Source organism: Platalea leucorodia (genome assembly GCF_965183815.1).
Source record: "Platalea leucorodia genome assembly, chromosome: 4".
NCBI lineage: Eukaryota > Metazoa > Chordata > Aves > Pelecaniformes > Threskiornithidae > Platalea > Platalea leucorodia.
In genome coordinates, this window is record NC_138826.1 from 482,058 (window position 1) to 503,717 (window position 21,660).

Genomic DNA, 21,660 nt, shown 5'->3' on the forward strand with positions numbered 1-21,660 from the left:
TCATCTGCTCTTCTTCCAGCTCCCACTGGAAGAACTCCGCTGTCCTTCAGCTTACAGCCACACTCTGGTCCTCTTCATACCGGCTCCTGAATCGGCCCCTAATGTCTAGCACACATTAAAGCATTCCCCAAACAGCTCAGAAAAGTAATTTCCAGACTGTTCCGAAACCCAAACAGGACAAAAGGAATTTGAATCCCACCAATCTTCCATTTCCTATGCAAATGATACTTTCTATTCTGTTCATGGTGATCTGGGAAACTCTCCTACCGCTCTGAAGTTATGCATTATAGGAAATGCTGTGCTAATCCTTCAATTTTCTAATGATTGCCTCCAGGATTTCTGAGGGTAGCCAGAAGAATTGCTGTTACATTTTTAGCAGCTATCTTTACAAGCTGTACCTTCAAAGAAAAACAATGTAAGCTTCTCACCCGAAGTTGTCCCCACTGCCCTCACTCTGCTTTCAGTAATCGCTAATGACTTTTTTTTTTTAACCTCACTTGCACATTCAGGAAGAGTTTTACTAACAAAACACTTCTCTGTGGCTCAGAAAGAATCAATAGTGCTTATAAGCACACTCTTTATTTATTGGCAATTTACTCCTGAATTCCCCCATCTAGGCTATCAATAGGAAGGCAATCTCTTTATAGCACTAATGACTTGCGGTAAAGTATATACATCTGTTTAATACAAATACGGGCAAACGATTTCCCAGTCTTGGTTAGATAAAAAAAGAGCTCACAAGGGCTTATCTCACTTAGAAAGAATAACTTGTAGCCTTCTCTCATTAAAAGGATAAGCTATTAGAGTGGAGACAAGTAGGAAAAAAACAATGTTGGTGGAACAAGGGAAGGGGGAGAGGGTTGGCGGACACTCAGGTCTGACTTGTCCTAAGGCGGCAATGCTCTTAATACTAACAATAATCTAAGCCATTGGCAGAAGAAAAGCAACAGGTAAAATGGGGTTTCCAGATAGGGAAAGGGGGGGAAAAAGAACAAAAACAAAAACAAAACAACCCAACCCCAAAGGCTTGTGAACTTCAGCAACAGCAGCGATCTGCTGGAAGCTGCGCTGGCAATCCAGTCAACCACAACTGCACCACACTGACTCCCAGCTCCACTGGGGGAGGAAAAGCCCTTCGGTTTGAAAAGAACATTAAGCCAAGAAAATGCTGCCCACCTTGTCACCGTTTAGAGTGCCTTTCATGAGATGCAACAGAGAGAACAAAACTAATGCTGATAACTGCTTATCTTAAATCTCTCAGAAGTTTCACCGGCAAAAATAGTTTCATTTCTTGTCCTAAATATATATATATAATTATGTCCATGCTATTTTCCACCAATGACCATATTTACAGTAATGGTTGGTGATTTTAACATGTCAAATACTTTCCTTAAACATAATTCCTGTTTTACAGAGCTTCAAAAACTTGTTACTTAAAATCCAAAGCAGACCAATGAATTCACACAAAGATGCTGAAAACTTCCTGATGATACTTTCAAAAATCACACTCTAGTCTTCAGCAGAAATAAGTTATTTTGAAAGAATTTATGTATATAGCTCTCTCCACCCCAATAATTCTCCAAAATGAAATTAAAGCCTTAAAAAGAGAGTAAACCCAACAAAGGCACAAGGTTGCAATACATACTGAGCCTTTTGCTTTTGTTCTTTCTAGAAAGTACTAAAAGGCAGTCTCATCTACGTGCTTGATAGCTGAAGTTAACTGGCTTCCCAGGAAGGCATGGATTAGGAACAGAAAAGATAGATCCAACTTTTAAGCCAAAATGTGTCTAGAGGAGCTTGAAAAAAAAATTTGCTTTGACAGCTTTATATTGAGCTCTTTTGTTAAGCTGTGAAAACTTAGAAAGCCAAATAACTTCTTCACACAGCTACAACTATTCATTTGCAGTAGGCAAGCCATAAAAAGCCTCCAAAGCTTGTCAGGAAAAGGGAAGCAGTATGACAAGAAACTATTGCTTGTGATTTCAGGATTTAATCTCTCTTATTTGGGAAGGGCAAACCAAAGAAGGGACAGAAAAGTGGTCCTTCTCCACGGCATCGTGCTCCCTCTCCCAGCTTTTGGGCACAGCCAACCCCCAGACTATCATCACCCTGAGTTCTGCTTTGTACCAGCAACCTATCCATCGTATTTCACAGACAGCCCTGAAAGAAACCCAAGATTTCTGACAGAGGCAATTTGATGAATGGGTTAACTATGCTGCAGTCACAGTAGTACTGGAGTAACCTAGCTTAGTTTACTTCGTTAATGTGATAGCCCGGAGAAAACAGCACGGCATTTAGCCCAGCTTAGCTTGCTGCGTGCCTCAGGTGAGGTCTCATCCTGTATCTGCTCTTAGCTCAGTACTGCTGTGGGTAGGCTCCTACCAGCCCCATCCAGCTGCTGCCTCTGCCCCAACTGCAGCAAACACGCACCTTTCAGAAGGGGGCTGATACTCCAAAAAGACAGAAAATATGTGAATTTCTTGGCTTTCTGAAAGCATTGTAAAACTCAGATGCCTAGATGGCAAAATAACTAAACATGCTGCCTACTACAAATGCAGTGCAGACAGAACAACCCACGGGACAGCTTTTCATCCTCTTACAGATTTGTTTTATGAAAGACACCGCTTCCACCCACAGCATCCTTTGTTTGGAGCTAAACAAATCTCATTTAGCCTTGCAACCAAACTCCCGCTCCGTGTGCTGACAGGTACGACCTACCGCAACCGCAAGCTCTTCGGCACCCTGGGCCTTTGCAGTCTCTGTCCGGCACAACCACCTGCCAAGGGACACGGGGCTCAGAGCGGAGATGCACTGGGAGCCAACGGTGGCTGCAATGCGAGCAACATTCCCACCGGCTGGGCACAGCCCCACAGCACCCAAACCGGGCAAGCAGGAGCAAAGGCCCAGGGCTGTGCTCATATAGGGCTCCCGGGCCGGGGCAGAGGGTGCGTGGGAGGGAGGTCCCAGGTGTGGCTGATGAGGGCCAGCGTGGCCTTTGCTGCACCCAGGGCCCACCACCGATATGGCTGAACAGTAGCAAGAGTCTGCCTGCAAGGCAGAGGTATTTTCTAATTCTGTAACAGTCTAGAAGGGTGGTAACAAAATACAAAATTTTTATTACAGAGTGTTTTTTTCAGTTTTACAGGACAGAGACTGAATTCTGTGGAGAGGGAACTGCATCCCTCAGCTGTAAGGCAGTTTGCAAATGAGTTTCTTAATGCACTATAATTAATTCTCAAATATCACTGGCAAAGGACACAAAGTTACAGACTTTCCAACCAGGAATTCCAGGCTTAACCACCACTGGGGATAACTCGCTTTTGGCACTGAGACTCTGTAATGATTTATTGTTAAGTAGAAGAATGATGTAAGATTTAGGAAAAGATTCCTTCCAGCCTTACAAAAATAAATGCAGTGTTAGAACAAATTGAAGTCTACGTATAAATAAGCGCTCAGTTGGCTTTATTTGTACCTTGTAACGCAATACTCCAATTTAAGGGTATAATTAGGAGCATTGTACTAGAAGCTATAAAAACACAGACTACCAGTTGTTAAAAGAGATACTTAGTACTGTTCCTTTTCATAATGACAGATTGCAAACAAAAAAACCACGGAGCTTAGGCACACAAACTCTTGAATGAGGACACATTGTTGTCGTTTTTTTTCTTTCCATATCTTTTGAGAATTAGTTTTCACACAATCATGGAAGGTTGTTTTATTTATTAGCATTTTTGTGTGTACAAACAGAATGACTCAGCCAGCCATCACAAAAAAGAAAAAAAATGTATTTTCCCTGCAAATGTTTTCCCCCGTTAATGGCAAAAAGTACAGTATCCACAAATTTTACTGGTCAGCTGACATTCCTCTAGGTATTCCTCCTCTCTGTGGCACGCAAGGACCCTCTGACCAGCAGCATTTCTCTACTGTGCATTCTGGTCTTCATCACGGTTATTCTGCCAGTGGATTCAGTTTTCAGTAAATGTCCTTGTGAGCATAAAGATGCCGGACTGCGTCAGAGAGGCAGAGGACGCTGGGAAGGCTGCGGATGCCTCCCGGCCCTGGGATCGTTTCAGTACTCCCTGCTGTGCGCTCTTCTCCCTTGTTCAGAGCATCTAGAGCCAACACCGGGAATACATGACCTGGGGGGGGGGGGGCCAGTCTGCCTTATGCCTACATGCAGCCCTACCATGAGACTTCACCCTGAAATGTTCAAAGAAAAAGTCAAAACTGCTGGGTACATGCAACTTACTTAACTGTGAATACAGTGGAAGCCCTCAGAGACTCGAATAGGCAGAGCATTTCCACCTCGGATGTACCCTGGTAGGGGCTGATTTCCTCCAGAGCGGAGCTCTGCTCCCCTGCGGTCCTGGGCTCTGTGCGGCCCCTCCGGAGCAGGAAGACTGGACAGGACAGTGCATGGGAGTGGGCAGAGGACCAAGGGGAAACAGAAAATGAGAGTCTGAGAGAAAGGGATTTCCCAGACCATTCAACCTGATCCCTTCTTCCATAACTGGTTTTCTTCATCCGACTTGAACTTCACTCCGCTCTGCAATCTCAAGCGGACAGAGGACAAGCACCTAAATGGTCAGCGCTGCCAAGACGGCTGGGCATGCACCACCATACAATTTTTATTCTTTGCAATTTCAGGCCCACGGGGAAAAAAATAATCTGCAAATCTCTCCCCTGAACGTGAGAGTCTAAATTCTGCCGCAGCTGTATGACACGTTGTTTTGTATTTTGCCCTAAGCACAATACTATAGTAATACCATACTCTAAGGCAATAACATCATTTTTGCATTTTTATGTTTCTTCACGTTTCTGTTACACTGTTCTCAAGGTCATCTAGTTTCTCGTGTGCTACTCTGTACTGATGAGGACTCTCAGCTCTGCACCATTAGCATATTCCTACTTTTTGTGCCAAGGATCATAATGAAAAATATTAAATATGGCCTTTCTCAGAACATACATCATCCTGTGAAGATGCTTCAACAGAGATCATCTAGTCTAAAATGACTTTGTTTTCTAGTGACTGCATTATTAGCTCAAAACGCCCCTCATTTTTAAACACAAGGATCTTTTAGGTGTGCTGTGAAGAAGCAGCATCCATACTGTCAGGAACACAGGCAGACAACGTGATTGCAAAGGCCTCGGCATGGCTTTTCCTCCTCTCTTGTCACTAATGCTCTAAGTAACTCCAAGCAACAATATCGTTTTCCCTCCCCTACCTAGCTTCGCTCTTACCTCCACCAGCAGGAGAATAACTCCGAAAAGGAAGCCTGTGTGGAGGGCTGCCCTGCCTTCCCCCTTCCCCAGTCACTCTGTTTTGACACGGACATTTACAGCTGCACTTTGGAATAATGTACAACACAGCAGGGATGCTTTCATGTACTGTGCGTCTGACTTCTCTGCAGTCCGTAAAGTGAGACAGAAAGCACGTGCGTTTACACACAACAAATGTAAAATGCAGATTATGCTTATTTGTGGTTTATTTTCTTTTAGTACATAGTTTCTCAGACATTTTCAGCTGCAGAGAAGCTACAAGAAAAGGTAGTTCGGCCATATGCATGACAAAAAGAAGTACCGAAGGTTAACAGAACTTGTCTGAAGTTATCCATACTGTAGTATTTAATACTGGACAATGTACTATAATAGTCCATTCCGAATATGTTGGAATGCATAAGTGTCAGCCGAATTTGATGTTACTAACCTCAGTTTTGCTTCCACGTCCTTTGTAAGAAAGGTTACTCATGGCAGGGGCAAAACAAAACGCCCATTAATCTTAAACGGTGGAAACTGATCCTCTGCCCAACCTGGAACTGCATCCAAGTACGTCCGTGAAGCGCTGCCTCCACCCTCCACACCAGCCCCGCGCAACCACCCGACGGTTCCACGCCGTGGGAAACGCCGCGCCCCGCGCCCCTGCAGCCCCGCTGTGCGAGCGGGCCCGCCGCAGGGGCGGCCCGGGGGCGCCCACCCCCGCGAGTCCCCCCGAGCCCCGGTGCCGGTCTCCGGCCGGGTCCCGTCCCGCCGAGGGCCCGGCGCCCCGTCCCGCCGCTCGCCACAACGCGGCAGAAAAACGCGGAGGAAAGCGGCAACGGGGCCGAGAGAGGCGGCGCGACGCCTCCGCCTCCCGCCCTCCGCCCTCCGCGCCAGGGCGCGGCGGCGGCGGAGCAGCGCGGCCCGGGCGAGCGGCGGGAGCGGCCGCGGGGAGCGGGGGGTGCGGCCCGGCCCTGCCCCGGCCGCCGCCGCCCGAGGCCGCCAGGGGGCGCCGCCAGCCCGCGGCGGGAGGGCGGGGGCCGGGCCCGGGGCGCGGCCGCTCCCGCTCTGCCGGGGCCGCAGGAGGGGGGACCCCCCCCCCGCCCCGGTCACTGGCGGCGGGGCCCGGCGGCAGCGGCGGCTCGGCCGCGTAACCGGGCGCTGCCCGCGGCCCCCTGCCGGTTTCCCTCCGCCGAACTCGGCCTCCGGGAAGCGGCGTCTTGTAAAGAGAACACGGCGCGTTCGCGGCTGTAGCGCTGCCCCGTTAACCCGGCCGAGGGCCCCTACCTGCGGGGGAACGTGCGTGGCCTCAGAAACGCCCCAGGGCGCTTCATCTCCACCCTCCCAACTCCTCTGCCAACACGGCCCCGGCCGCCGGCAGCGGGCCCGGCGGGTAGCGACGCTCGCCAGCACCGGCGGCAGCGAGCTCCGGCACCGCGCCGGGCAGCGGGCTCCTCGGGACGGCCCGTTTCCCAGGCGGGGAAGCCCCAGCTCGTTTTACCGAGATCACTCAGGGCGAGGGCAGCGGCGGCCGGGCGCGGCTCCGCGCTCCGGGCCGGCCGCCGGCGGCGGACAGGCAGCCTGCGGGGATCGGGGCCGGGGCCGGGCCCGGGGCCGGCGGAGCGCACGGTGCAGCCGCCCCGCAGCCGTGGCGGGGGCTCCCCTGGCGCTGCGCCGTCCCCGAGCGACACGGCCTCCGCGGCCCAAACGGGGTTCGCTTAAGCCTCAGGCGGGGCTTGGGCCCGGAGCAGCCCGGCAGCGGCCTGGGGCTGCACTCGGGCGTCCCTGCGGGCGGGGGCAGTCCGGCCGAGAGGCGGGGACCCGCGGCACCGGGGAGCGGGAGCGGCGGGGCAGGAGGGGACGCGGGGCCCGCCCGGGGGCGGGGAGCCGGAGCCGGCGGCGGGACCGCACGGGCGGTGCCTGCTGGCGGTGCCCGCGGGGGGCGGCGGGCCGCCAGGCGGGAAGCCTCCTCCGGTGCCCCTCCTCGTCGGAGCGCCGGAAGAAAAGACACAACAGCAGTTTTATCAGAGATAAACCCCACGCGTTTCCACCTGGAAAGCGGGGGTATTAGATCGCGGGGAAGTCAATGAGCAGGACACGCGTACCGTTACTGTGCAACAAGCGTCACCGATGACAGATACAAACGATCGGCCGGCCTCGGAGCACTCTTCTGCCGCGAGGTTTAACGCAGAGGACGGGAGCGGGAGGCGAGCTCCGGATCTGCCCCTGGGGACGCGCACGGCCGGGCCGCCGGCACGGAGGCCGCGCTGCTGGACGCCTGCTGCCGGCCGGGGCGCCGGGGCAGCGGGCCCCCGGAGAGCCACGCAGCCGCCGCGGTGCCGGGGGTAACGCGCGTCGGGTGCCGGCGCGCTCCCGGCTGCGACCGGCGCCGGAGCCGAGAAGCGTCCCGCGGGAGCGGGGGGAGGCGGGACACGGACGCCCCGGGGGCCCCGGGGGAGCGGGGCGCTCCCCGCTGCCACCTCGCAGCCCGGCCGCGAACGAGCCCGTCGGGGCGGCCGTGCCGTGCCGCGGGGGTCGGTCCTGCCCCGCGACGCGGGGGTGGCGGAGGCCGCGCTCTTACCGTCGGTCCCGTGCCAGGCAGCGGGGTCCCGGCGGGGCCTGCTCCTCGGGGAACGGCTGCTCGCTGCCCCTGCGTAGCGCCCGGCCCCCGCCCGAGCGGGGCGGAGAGGCTTCCCTCCCGCTGGCCGAGCCGAGGCGGCCGGTGCCGGGCAGTCCGCGTCCGGAGGCGGAAAACCCGCGGGCGGCTCCGCTCCGCCGCCCCGAGCGCCGCCACCGGGGGCGGGGAGGGCGGCGGGACGGGGAAGAGCGCGGACCGCCCCGGCGGAATCCCGGCGGTCTGCGACCGGGAGAGGCTCAGGCAGGCGGAGACGGCGATAACGGAGACGGCGACAGCCCCCGGGCGGGGCGGCGCGCCGGTCCCCGCTCCTGCCCCCGCTCCTGCCCCTGCCCGCCCGGGACGGGCCGCCCCCGGAGCGCCGGGCGGGTCGGCGGCTTGCGGGGGGCCGGTGGCGCCCCGCCGCCGGGCCGCCTTCAGCAGCTTCCCGCGGCGGCGGGAGCCGGAGCCGCGCCGCAGGAGGCGGGAGCAGGCGGCACTCGCCGGCCCCCTCCCAGCGCACGCAGGCGTTGCGGACACGGCACTGGACAGGGAGCTGGGGGGGCTCCGTCCTCGGTAAAGCCGCTGCTGCTTGCTTCGTTGCTGCTGCTTACAACAGAGAGAGGGGAAAGCAATGAAGTCGTTGTTAAACCTTCTTTAGGGCAGCGCCGGTTTTAATCTCACGTTTATACGTTACGCTACGAGGATGCACATAACAAGACTCGCAGGCTGTTACAGCGACTGCAAATAAAGATCATTGATCGAGCCCGAGTAGTTGCTTCCCAAACTTACTTTGACATTAGGGCTGTTGTTTCAGGTTAAACGAAACCCCGTTCACCTGCAAACGGTTCTGACGACAGACATAACTACATCCAAAGGAAGGCGCGTTTTAATAATTGCTCTGGTATGATGGAGCCGATTCATGTTTACTCTGCGAACACTTTGAAAGGTTTTAATTCCCCACTTGTTGTGGTTAATGTTTTCCTTGGTTAACAACGCGTCAGAACCGCAGTGAAGGCGGCTGTAAGACGAAGAACGCGCTATAAACCCCGTTTCCGGAATTATTTTCTCTAAAAATCTCCCATCCGAATTCTTCTTTGCTTGACAAGTAAGCATGCTTTCGGTTAAGAAGAATATCGGTGGTAATTTTGTTTGTGCGAACGAGCTTCGCTCCGCGATGGTCTAAGAGCCATTTTTTCCCTTTAAAGACCGGGGTTCTGCCTCTCCGCCGGCCCTCGGCGGGGGGAACCCCCGGTGCCGCCGCGCTTCACAGCCGGCAACAAAGGCGGCGGAGCGGAGCAGTTACTCCCGGGACGGAGATCGCTTCTCTAACCCTGCTTAAACGTTCGCCTCTAAGGCAAGCGGACGGCTGCCGCGCCGCTGAAGACGGAACCGACTGCCCGGCGCAAGGCAGCGGGGCCGTGGGCACGAACCCCCGCCCGCTCCCCGCAGCGCCGCCGTCCTCCGCACCCGAGCGGCGCTCGGCGGGCCCCGCGGGCCGCCTTCCCGGCCCCGCCGACGCGGGCAGGTCGGCCACAGCCGAGGGCAGAGGCGTGGCCGCCTCCCCGAGCGCCCGCTCCGCGCCGCTCCGCACCGCGGGCGGCGGAAAACGGGGCGCAAGCGGCCGGGGCGGCAGCGGCGCGGCGGCGGGGCTGCCCGAGGCGGGGTCGCGGCGGCGCTGGCCCCGGCGGCGCTGCCCGAGGCGGGGCCGGGGCGGCGGCGGCGGGGGCGGCGGGGCCCGGCCCGGGCGGGGGCCCCGTCGGGCGCGGCGCGGCCACGTGCGGCTGGGCGCGCGCCCACGGCGGCCGGGGGCCGCCCGTGCCGGCGGTGACGTGTCGGGGTGGGGGCGCTCGCCGCCAGCCGATTGGGCGGCGGCGGCGGCGCGGGGAGGCGGCCGCCCAATGGGCGCGGGGCTCGCAGGTGCCCGCGCGGTTATCTGCGCCCCGGGGCGCGGCGCGGAGGTCCCCGCTGCCGCCGCCGGACACGCGGCCCAGGCGAGGCGCCGAGCCCCGCGGCGCCCGCCCCAGCAGCGCCGGCCCCGTCCCGCCGGCCCCTCCCGCCGGATCCCGCGCGGAGCAGGACCCGCGGCCCGCCGGGGACGCTCCGCCGGCGGGGGGCCGTTCTCCCCCGGAGCCCCTCTCCGCCGGTGCGCCGCGCTGCCGCGGCTCGGCTTTCTCCGCGCTCCAGCCTGGAAGTTCGCGGTGCGCGTCGCCGAGCTGCGGGGGCGGGCGGAGGAGCGCCGGGGCTTTCCCGCTGCCGGCAAACTTTGGTACTTGCTGTCGCTTTGAACCTGCGAGCGGAGCAGAGGCCGTCCCGCCCGCCGCCGGCGCGCCCGGCCTGGGGTTGGTTACACGGGAGCAGCTGCCGGCGCGCTTGGAGACGGACCCGCGTTCGTTGATGACCGCAAATGTTAGCGGTGGGGCAGATGGATGCTAATCGCCAGAGCGCGTTCGTCCTCAGCAGTACGCCGCTGGCCGCGCTGCACAACATGGCCGAGATGAAGACCTCCCTCTTCCCCTACACCCTGCAGAACCCCTCCGGCTTCAAGGCGCCGGCCCTGGGCGGACTCAACACGCAGCTCCCCTTGGGGACGCCGCACGGAATAAGCGACATCCTGGGGCGGCCCGTGGGCACCGCCAGCAACCTCCTGGGCGGGCTGCCCCGCATCAACGGACTGGCGGCCTCGGCGGGGATGTACTTCAACCCCGCGGCCGTCTCCCGGTACCCGAAGCCGCTAGCGGAGCTGCCGGGGCGGCCACCCATTTTCTGGCCGGGAGTAGTGCAGGGCTCTCCCTGGAGAGACCCCCGGCTCGCCTGTCCCGGTAAGTGCGGCCGGTTCCGGCGGGGCGCGGGGAGCGCGGCCCGCGGTGCCTCCCCGGCGGGCGGCCTGGGCTCGGGCCCGGCCCGGCTCGGCTCCGCCGGCGGGAGGCGCGGGCCGCCCCTGCGGGCCGCCGAGGGACGCGCCGGGAGCCAGGGCGGCCCCGCGCCCCGGCCGGCGGGCGAGCGCGGTAGACGGGGCGGACGGCCCGGCGGAGGCCGCGGGCGCGGCGGACTGGAGGCAGGCCCGAGGGCGGGCCGGTGCCGGTCGCCTCGGCCCGCCGCGGCGCCGGGAGATGTCCCCGGACCGAACCCGCCCGAGCGCCGGCGGCGGCGGACGCCCGAAGCAGCGCGGCCGCAGCCCGCTCCCCGCTTAGCGCCGGGCGGAGACCCGGTTCCCAGCTGGGGTCGGTGCGGACCCCGTCTCTGACGGAGCTGTTTCTCCTCCGCTTTCAGCTCAGACGGGGATGGTTTTGGACAAGGACGGCAAGAAGAAGCACTCGCGGCCGACTTTCTCTGGGCAGCAGATTTTTGCTTTGGAGAAAACCTTCGAGCAGACGAAATACTTGGCAGGACCGGAGAGGGCCCGCCTGGCCTATTCCTTGGGGATGACCGAGAGCCAGGTGAAGGTAGGTGCCCGCGGTGCGCCGGGGCCGGGGCCGGGGCCGGGCGCGGGCGCTCGCCGCCGCCTCCCGCTGCCTGCCGCGGCGGCGCCGCCGGGTTTTGCTTTTGCAGCGATTGTCAGCGACCACGGAAACTGCACAGCCGGACAGGGTGGGTTTTTTTAAGGTCAATTATATTTTAAATTACGTTCGGCTATTGCATAGATTTTCGGCCAATTTCTACACAACTTCTTTTGTGTTTCGAGTTCTTTTGTGCTGCAAACGATTTAAGAGAAATCATTTTAAAAAACCCCAAACCAAAAAGCCCCCCGCAGGTAATTGCTTTCAATGGGTCAGTTTCCAACGGAGACAGCGTCCGGTAATTGGCACAACTTCACCTCGCGTAGCCACGCAAATGGCTTAGCAAAGACTTCAGGTGCGCCCAAGCGCTGAAGTGCACCGGGAGCCAGCAATACTTATTTTTCTGGCCACCGCATCCCGTTTCCAGCAGACGACTGTTCCGCGAAGCCGCTGCTTTTGCTGTCGCACGGCTGGGCCGGCGGCACCCCCGGAGGAGCCGGGCCGGTGACCCCAGCGCCTCTCGGCCACCCCCTCCCCGGCGCTGCCCGGGCCGAGCTGGTTGCGGTTTGGTTTTCTGTTGCGCAGCGGCGGCCGCGCCGCGCTCCGGCCCCTGGGTCTGTGCGGGGCCGCTGCCGCCGGCGGGACGGGGCGGGACGGGACGGGAGGGGACGGGGCGGGCGCGGGCAGCGGTGGGGCTGAGCCGGTGCCGGTACCGGTGCCCAGGTCTGGTTCCAGAACAGACGGACCAAGTGGCGGAAGCGGCACGCGGCGGAGATGGCCTCGGCGAAGAAGAAGCACGACTCGGAGACGGAGAAGCTGAAGGAGAGCTCGGACAATGAGGACGATGACGAATACAACAAGCCCCTGGACCCCAACTCAGATGACGAAAAAATCACGAGGCTATTGAAAAAGCACAAATCCACGAACCTGGCCCTCGTCAGCCCCTGCAGCACCAGCTCGGACACCTTGTGAGGGCGCGGGCGCCGACGGCTGCTGCCGCCCTGGGAGGCACCGCGACGGAGGCGAATCGTCACTGGATGTTTAAAGTGGTGTGTTGTACAGCCTAAGATGTATGTGAAATGTATATATTTTTTACAGAATAAGTTATGAAATTATTTTCCTTCTCATCGATGTAAATTTCAGAGGAATTTTTCCAACTCTCTGGTTTTCGTTCCGTGTCCCTTTAAGGTTCGCCCCTCTTTCTTTCAGCCTTCTCGCCCATTTCCTGCTCCTAACAATCAGATTTTGTTACGTTTTGTATGGGTCGCCAAATCCGAGCTCAGCCACTTTGTACATAGTAAATTTCAGATTTTGTGATGTATATTTCTAGTGTAAAAACGGCTGTTTTCTTTCACCCCCTCCCTCCACTCAGTGTTTTGGCGGTTTGATTTCTCCTGCCTCTGGATTTTATGCTTAATAATATCAAAAGAGAAAACAACCCAAAAAAGCACGAGAGAAAAAAGGATACTTGATTTTACATTGGGATCGAATAATGTCTCCACACGGGTTGGAAACACTTTGTATAAATCAATAAATTATTTAACAAGCTTCTCCTTCAGTGCGTTTCTTCCCGCGTTGCTCGTTGTCGGTCCCCGTCCTGCTCAGCTGCCGAGCGGGGGAGGCTTCGCCTGCGGCCGGGGGAGCGCAGGGCCGGGGCTCCCCGGAGCTGTTGCAGGTAATTTCTGGCCGTCGCTCTGCTGCTCCGGGGCCCCTCATTTTTAGGGCCGCTCTCGCCCGACCCGCTCGCCCGGCGCCTGCCCTCGCCTGGCCCCGGGCGGCTGCCCCGGCTCCTCCGCCCCGGCGGAGCCGCGGGGGTCGCGGCGGGGGCGGCGGCGCCGGGCCGTGGTCCGGCCTCCCCGGGCCCCGCCGCGCACCGGGGCGCCGCCGCCTCCCCGCCCCGCCGGCCGGCGCCTGCAGCCGGGGGCCGGGCCCCGCCGCTCCGCGGAGGGAGGGGAGGAGGCGCCGCGGCGGGAGAGCCCCGCGCCCCGAGCGCGGGCGGAGGACGCTGCCCCGACGGCACCGGGGCGCTCTGCCACGGGCACCCGGAGCTGGGACGCCCCCGCCCTCGGAAGGGAGAGAGACGGGGCTGAGCCCGCAGCCCGCCCTGCGCGGGGGCCGAGACCGCGCCGGCTCCCGGCACGGGAAGGCGCTTCGGTGGCCGCGGGCAGGCTGTGGCGTCTGCGGCGGGGAGGGGAGGCTGGGGCCGGGACACGTCCCACCGCGCTGCCCGGACCCCGGCCGCTGCACAGCGCCCCGAGGGCGAACTCCTTGAGCTCAGCGCCGGGGCTCTGCAAGCGCTCTCCCCGCCTCGCCCTGCGGCCGAGCCCGGGACCCTCAGCCCCGGCCCGCGGGCACCGCGGTCCCTGCGCCTGCAGGTGCCCGCGACCAGGCCCAGGCAGCCCCGCCGCCGCGGGCCGCCTCGCAGCTGCCCGAGGCTCTGCGTTTCTCCTCTCGGCCGTACTCGAGGCCTGACGGGCGTGAGCCAGCTGCGTTGTCAAGCCGCCTTTTTCGCCTTTTTTTTTTTCTTTTAAATGAACGAGATATTCTCGTCTTCCCATGTCCTCGCTCCTGCCTCCCAGCCCGAGCAAACGCAGCGGCCGCGCTGCGGGCCGGCCCTGCTGCACTCGCCCGGCAGCCGGCGGAGGGAAGCGACCCCCGGCGCGGAGCGGTTGGGGCGGCCCGGGCAGCCGCGGGGCCCGGTGCCTCCCGTCCCGCAGCCGCCTTCCGCAGCGCCGGGCCGGGCCGGCGCTCCCGGGCTCCCCGCACCGAGGAGGGATGCGGACGGCCCGGGGGGGCCAGGCCGCGGGGAGCCGGCCCCGCCGCCCCGCCAGCCCCTCCGGGCGGCCCGCGCAGCGCTCGGGGCCCGCGGCCGGCGCCGCTGTCGGTGCCGGGGGCCGCGGCCCCGCACGGCGCCCTTCATCCACCGCGCAGCTGCGGGAAGGGGCCGCGGAGCCTCCGCGGAGGTGCGGGACCGGCTCCGGTTCTGGCTCTGGCCTTCTTCGGCGGCCGCGGCCGCGCTCCGCGCCCCCCTGCGCGGCCGGGCCGGGGCCGGGGCCTCCCCGCCGCGCAGCCGCCGCAGGGCTCCGGCCCGGCTCTGCCGCTGGCGGCCGCCGAGCGCCGCTGCCCCCGGCCGCAGCTGCCGCCGCTCCGGGCCGTGCGCGTCGCTCGCTTTGGTTCATTTCTGCCGGATCCGGGCAGATCCTCGCCTCTCCGGGGGGCAGCTCCGGGCCGGGGAGGGGGCGCCCGGCGGGTTCCCGCTCACCGGGGGCAGCGGCTGCGAGGCCGCACCCGAGCCGCACCGCGGTTACGGGCGGGGTGAATCCCGTTAGGAATCCATCTTCCTCCGGCTTTGCACGTACCGAGACACGAGGCTGCACCGCCGCGGAGAACCGGAGCCGTTCTGCTGGCTCCTAAGGGAAAATGCGAGGGTAAAAACCACCCGCACTTCACGGTGGGATTACTCACAGCCGCTCCGCGCCGCATTTCCCTACGCGCGGTGTGCACCGCGGCGCCCGGAGAGCCGCCTGCCGCGACGGGGGCCCCGCGCCGGAGGGGCCGGGGCCGCAGTGCCCGGGCGGGCCGGGGCCGGGGCCGGGGCCACCGGAGCCCTCCCGGCAGCGGGGCCCCCGCTCGCTGACCTTCGCAGCGCTCTGCCGCCGGGAATGCCGCCGGGAACGCCGCCGGGAACGCCGTCGGGGAATGCCGCCCGGGCACGCCGCGGCGGGCCTGCTCTCCCAGCGAGCTCGCACCTTCCCGAGATAACGCCTCTGGTTTTTGTTTAAATGCTAAAGTTGCGTTTTATGAATTTCTGTGGGTTAAATTCGAGACTCTCAGCAAATTACCTTGACAGCTCACCTGTGCACCTAACGCCTCTGGGTGGCTTAAGCGCATTTATGGTCTCGCCATTTACAGCTCTGGTGAGTTTATCTATAAATGAGGCTGCAGTCCGAGTTTGAAAAGGCAGTGTTTTTCTTCTAAAACCAGAGATGATCACGAAGGAGCTCACGGTGGCGTATTTGTTGAGCTGCTGGGGACCGGCATCTCGTGAATAGCTCATAAAGTTGCAGTACTCGCTGTACATCAGCACTCTTCCTCTGATACGAACTCCTAAATGCCTTTTCCTCCGTCTGTATTGTGTTTTGATTAACACTAGAACTGCATTCTATTACACAGGTTTTCATGTGAAAAATACCCCTGTTAATTGGCAGGAGATTAAAAGGTAACTCATTAATAAGAAATGTGACAATTTAATAATTTCCCTAATCCCCGGTGCCCACATTAAAGGGACAGACACAGCCATATTCACCATGATCAGTTTTATTGCTTGAGAACCAGAGTACTCATTTCTAAAGGCCTTCAAAGTTATCATGAGTTGAGTTCGCTTAAATAGAATTACTGTGTGGTTATAATGCAACATGGCACAATAACAATACAGAGCTGCAGACACCCTTTGGGCAACGGTACTTCGTATGAACCCAGGCTGTGCTGTCGAGAAAACATTCTGCAAGCGGACATCAAATCATTTTCAATGGTAGTGATTTATACCAAAATCAAGCATCAATCTAATGCCATCACGCAGTCCATGAACTCTGTAGTGTTCTAAATTAAATCAATAAAACATACATTTGTGTTTCATCAACAGACTCCCTAATCACCTTTTAATGTTGTATTTAGTGGTGGGAGAAAAATGTTCGTAACGAGATTATATTGTAGGCTGCACGGAGCTACTAACCAGGAAAATTTACAGGTTGGTTTTTTTTCTTTAACGCTGTATAAATACAGTCGGTGTCCAATACAGTTGCTACCTGAAGCAGACTATTATTTTCTTCTCCCATGTTGTTATTGGTTCAATATAGAATACTTGGCACCATAAAACAGTAACAAAAGACGGACAAAAACAGTTTACAAAATTCTGGAAAGTTACACCCAAACCTAGCTAAGAACTTCACATTCAATCCTTAATATTACATAGAAAGAAGGGATTATAGGAGTAACAAAGTGAAACTGCTAATATATGTGCTATATAGTATGCTATATATATCTGTATCCAGGATGGCACTGCTATATATTATTTCTTATATAAATGTTGGTTGTGGATGTACACTTAACTAAACCTGTTAAGACTCCGACACTAACTGCTGATATGGCACTCTCAAGCATTCATACTGGAAAGTATATTTAGCGTAAGTTTTGGTCAGGTTTATAAATTATTTATATATCTGTGTATATATACACATACATACATATATATACACACACATATATGTATGTATAGAAAGCAGCTGCTGTGTGATTCAAAAACCATGTAACATGGCAGTATAGTAAATAACATGAGAAAAAAATTATAAAAATGAAAAAATACTAAAACTAAAACACAAACCATAAGCCTTGGTCAACAAAGAAAATACCATTTAAAACCATCAATATCTCTATCTATACAATCCAATGTACAAAACCCCAAAGTGGTAAAGATATATAATGTTAGGCATGACACCTTTAAAAGTTTATAATATGCTGAAATAGCTTTTCCACATTGACAAACACTTATTAAAAGTTGAAAGTTGTGAAATCTAAAATACATAACATCTCTGCTGTCTATTTAGAGTTTTGGCAACAGAATTGTGACATATATATAAAAAATAATTCCACGTTTCTACTTGATGTCACATGAACATACAAGACAGTGAGGTATGTGAGGCTTTTCTCGAACAGAGTCCAGATGCTGAAGCATAGTGTACGATCAGCAGTCTAAAAATGTGGCACTCGGGACTTGATTTATCAATACAGTTGTTACGATTATTTATTTCAGTATACTGCGTATTCCTTCCCCTCCTTGCTACAGTGTGGTTTCACGGAAAATCTTCTCATTTCGTAGGCATCTTTTTCCTGTTGCAGAATTGGCAGTTTTTTAAAAAGAAAAATAAACACAGGGGAAATGATGTAGAAAATATAAACGTAGAGGAAAAAAATGATATTTACCACCACATCACTGCACGACACAACACTTGTGCACATTTGCAATAGGTTTACCTGCCCCAGCAGCTATTCGAAAGGACAGGAACACAGGCTGCAGCAAGTTAGGGAAAAATAGAAGTTACACATTTGAAATACAAACAGTTTTTTTTTAGTCAGTAGTAAACACAACAAAAATTCCTCTATGACTGGAAACGAAATGATGCAATAATTTCTTGGATTAATCTAACTACAAAATGCGCAAGAGAATTACATCAGCTCCTTACGGATCTCTGCTCCCATTGAAATCAAAGGGAAAATGTGCCACTGGTTTCTGTGGGAAGAGGACTGGGTCCCGTACACAACTCCCTTTTATCACAGAATTACCTCCACTGAAAGTGCCGTGCTAAAAAAATTCCTGTTAATGACACCGATGACAAAGGAAACAAAAAATGACTGTTTCCGAACTGGCTGTCCTTCAGCTGCTGACACACCGAACTTTGCATTTTACTGGAGAAGTTAGTAAACTTCTGCATTTTAAAATCTGACTTGGGTGATTCCGGACCAAGTGTCTTTAAGCGCATTTCTCCTTAGAAAAACAACACTGTCTCACCAGACCATGAAAGTAAATATAGCTATGTATTTGTGAATGTCGATTTATGTGTATACGTGCATACACACGTAATTGCCCGTTATCCATCACTGAATTATCGTTCAAGAGCCTTAGCACTGCCTCTCGCACTGATACATTACCGTTGTTGTACAGTTTACAAGTTTTTGCAAGTTGCTAGTTGAGTTTTTATATAGTTTTTATATAGGCTTTCAGAGGTTACCTCCTACTCCTTGATCGGTTTCTTTCAAAGGAAGCAAATACTCCGTTTTGCTGTATTTCTAACTTAGCTTTCCATCTGGTATCTTCAGCAGAGAAGACTGTTTATAAAATTAATGTCTTTTTCTTCACTTTAACAACTGGTATTTATGTAATTCTATATCCTTTTTCTCACTTGTTGCTTAAATATGGAACTGCCAGTATGTTATTTTCCTAATATCCAGCTAGGCACCGAATTAACTGAAACTATGTTTTGGAAGCAATTTTGATAACCTGATGAAAATAGTTTTGTTTTACAAGAATAGTCGTAAGTGCACAGACAGTTGCCCCTCTTCATTTTGTATTGTGTCATGTTTTCATTCTAGTGCACATCATCCTGTTCTATATTTGATCTCATACAAGTATCTACTCTAATGTACTGGCTGATTTCAGCTGAATTCAACTTCAAAACATTTTCAAGGCTTTAAATTAAAAATAGGACAGAGATATAGTTGACTTAAATATAAAATTAAGAGAAACTAGTGCATACATTCTCCTTCCTAATAAGAAAGACTTAGAAGATACAATATTAAAATATTTGATTTAATTACCTTGTGATCCCCCATGCAGACATTTGGCCCAATGTGGTCATATATTACTATCTTCTCATCATTTTCTGACTAGTTAAAAAAACACAACAAAACACTAGTCAGTGCAAGTATCCTCCAGATTACAGAAAGAAATATGGAAATACTTAACGCAAACAGTTCAAACCAGTTTCTGAATGAAGTGATATTAACACACCTTTGCTTGGCTTCTCCAGAGAAAGACCATGTAGGATGTCTATGTCCAGTACCGCTTGCAGTAATTTGTGCAATTTGTCCATGTAAAGTAACTCACGAAGTCCCTGCGTCTACTCCTTGCTTCTGGGACCTCAAGAAATTTTAGTGACTAACACGTGGATAGATGAAATGAATGACTCGGTCATGATTGCATTCCAGCCTTTGGCCAGGGAAATGCAGCGAGCACATTTGGCTAGTCCTTCTTTACGAACAACACACAATTTTTATTGAATTAGGTGGGATATATGTTGTTCTTCGAATTAAAGGCAATCCACATTGCCTTATAAGAGCATTTGATTTCATCATATAGGTGATTTTAAGTGTTCAGAGAGATGAATTATTTACAGTTTACGAGTATAATCTTTAACCATTTCTGAGATACATTTCTTCATCTGAAAAAAAGCATGAAGTGATTTTAAGAAAATCAGCAGCAAATGGAAGATGACATTCCTCCAGTCTCCATTATGAATTGCTTTCATTTTGTTCCATGTTGAACTTTATCCTTATACACTGACTTCTTTAGCATTTGCAGCTTAATGAATAATAAAATGTACTCCATCCTTCTGCCATTTGCAATAAACGTGATTTTGGGAATCTGTTTTGATTCTCTAGCACACTACTTCAGGAATAAATACAAATACATTGCCATACAAGACAATTTCCTATTATGCTAAACAATTCCTATAAGCTAATTAAATCTGCAATCTGCACACTCTCAAGTCTCTAATAAAATCATAGACGTGCTTTAAAGTAGTTGGCAATACTAATTTATTTTGTATGAAACAGTCAAGACTTTCTCATCTGTAATCAGTCAAGTTTGACTGGGCAATAACTTTATATAAACAGTAGCATTTAGGACTATAAAGTTAAAACTGAATTATCTGTAATGCAGTAAGGAAGCTTAAGGTCAGATTTACTTTATAGCACGGTTGTCTGCCAAAAATATAAAAACATAACCTTCTGCATTGTATGCATGAGCACTTTCCAATATTTCAAGATCATAATGCCACTAGCATCGGAAGTGGGGATACATTCATCAAAAGCGACTTGATAATTTACAAAGGCAGCATAAAATTGTGGATTTTCAACTGCATAATCTTTAGACAGATAAACAAATTACAGCGGTGCACAAGCAGAAACAATGTACACTTGGCTGAGCATTCATTACTTCATGCTATCAGGCATCAACGCAACTCCCTAGCAGTGGGCAACCTTTGGTGTTTTAGGGCTCAGGAAGCATAAAATAACATGATGGTGAGGTAACCGACCATAGCATGATAGATGATGTTGCATGAAAGCTGTTTACAGCCCCATGTCTGTACAATCTGTAATGCCTACTGTGTAGCTGAACACTGTACAGTGGGGTAATTTGTGCATACTATCCTTTCTTTACATAGGATTAAAATGCAGGTTTACTACAATTTTTATTTGAAATAAAGTATAGAATTGCTAAGACAGAAAAATAAATTCTTTATTTGCCTATAAGAAAAATTAATACAGCAAAATAATTACCTGCATAAGAATTTTCAATAGCTGGTTACAACCAAAAATTCTTTAAAAATTCATATACATTTATATTTTAAGGATTTGTTGCAGTGTAATCAGTTAATTAAAATTTGCTTTTACTTTCTTCGCAGTTCCTTTTAAAGCTTCAAAGTGTAAGTCTCTGCAATGGAATAAATTCTCAATGGCAAGGCAAACGCTGCTTGCTGTGCAGAACCACAAAAACTTGTAAGGTCATTTTGCCCTTTCCTCTATCAGTTCAGCATTCTTTTCTACTGAATATTTTCATTAAGTTTTATGGGCCAGAATTACAGTGTGGTTTTGAGTTGGATAAGCTAACTCCTTTATTGGTGTAGCCTCGCTGAGTTAAACAACCATGTCACTTTGGCCTCATGTACATCTGTAATTTTGCATACGCATTTCTGGAGATGTCCCAGACTGCATGCTCGTCATTTGCAAATGCAAAGCTGCAGAGACAAAATTATAAGCATCTTTTAAATGTAAGCTTTGAATGATCCAGCTGACTGGGTTTCTGTTCCATGGAGACTAAGAATTGGGCTAAGTGACCTCACAGTTACCAATTTCTTTAACGCTCTAACTTTGTTTTCCTTTGTTTATTTTTCTCCCATTATATCCAAGTTATACCCCCCTAGATAATCTGAACGAATTCCTTTCCCTCTGTACTGTTTACACTCTTCAAGCCTTTGTGTACACTTCTATCTCCTTATTCATAGCTTAAAAAAAAATCTTCCCTCATTGGCCACTCTTTCCATGGTTTTAATCCTTTGTTCTTTAGGAATTTCATGGGCACCAAGTACTATCTGTAATATTTTGGGTAAAGTCTCACTTTTTCATATGACATTTCTGTATAAGAAGATCAAATAACATTGATTTTGACATTACTATTTTACTATAAAGCCTGTATTTCTCTTAGCTTCACAATTTTTTTTTATTCAATACTGCAGTACATGCATTGTCTAAAATTTTGGGCGAAACTTCAAGATATCATGCAGACACTTCTTACACATTAAAATGTGCGAGGAAGTATATCGAACTGAAATTTGAGTAGCTCTGGAAAAAATGTTCTCAGCCTTTCAGTGAGTTACATACTGCAGAGCAAACAGTCTAACCATGAGATAAATAACCCTGATGAGAGAGAGAAGCAGAAGGTTATAAACTTCAGGA

At 53.5% G+C, this 21,660-nt stretch overlaps 2 protein-coding genes across 2 annotated transcripts in view; one reads left to right on the forward strand and one right to left on the reverse strand.

Annotated features, from left to right (window-relative positions):
• Nucleotides 1-10,277: 10,277 nt before the first annotated feature.
• Nucleotides 10,278-12,342, forward strand: NKX6-2 (NK6 homeobox 2; the record flags this gene model as incomplete). The annotated part of the gene is made up of 3 exons (XM_082308498.1): nt 10,278-10,692; nt 11,144-11,316; nt 12,094-12,342. 3 exons carry the CDS (start codon nt 10,278-10,280, stop codon nt 12,340-12,342), a joined length of 837 nt encoding a protein of 278 aa, XP_082164624.1.
• Nucleotides 12,343-17,119: 4,777 nt separating this feature from the next.
• Nucleotides 17,120-21,660, reverse strand: part of INPP5A (inositol polyphosphate-5-phosphatase A) — a 253,168-nt gene continuing 248,627 nt past the window's right edge. The window contains exons 14-16 of the mRNA XM_082311162.1: nt 18,742-18,810; nt 17,350-17,437; nt 17,120-17,256 (exon numbers count right to left, since the gene is read on the reverse strand). Coding sequence (XP_082167288.1) covers nt 17,357-17,437; nt 18,742-18,810 — 150 coding nt within the window. The 3' untranslated portion in view covers nt 17,120-17,256; nt 17,350-17,356. The remainder of the gene's footprint in view (nt 17,257-17,349; nt 17,438-18,741; nt 18,811-21,660) is intronic.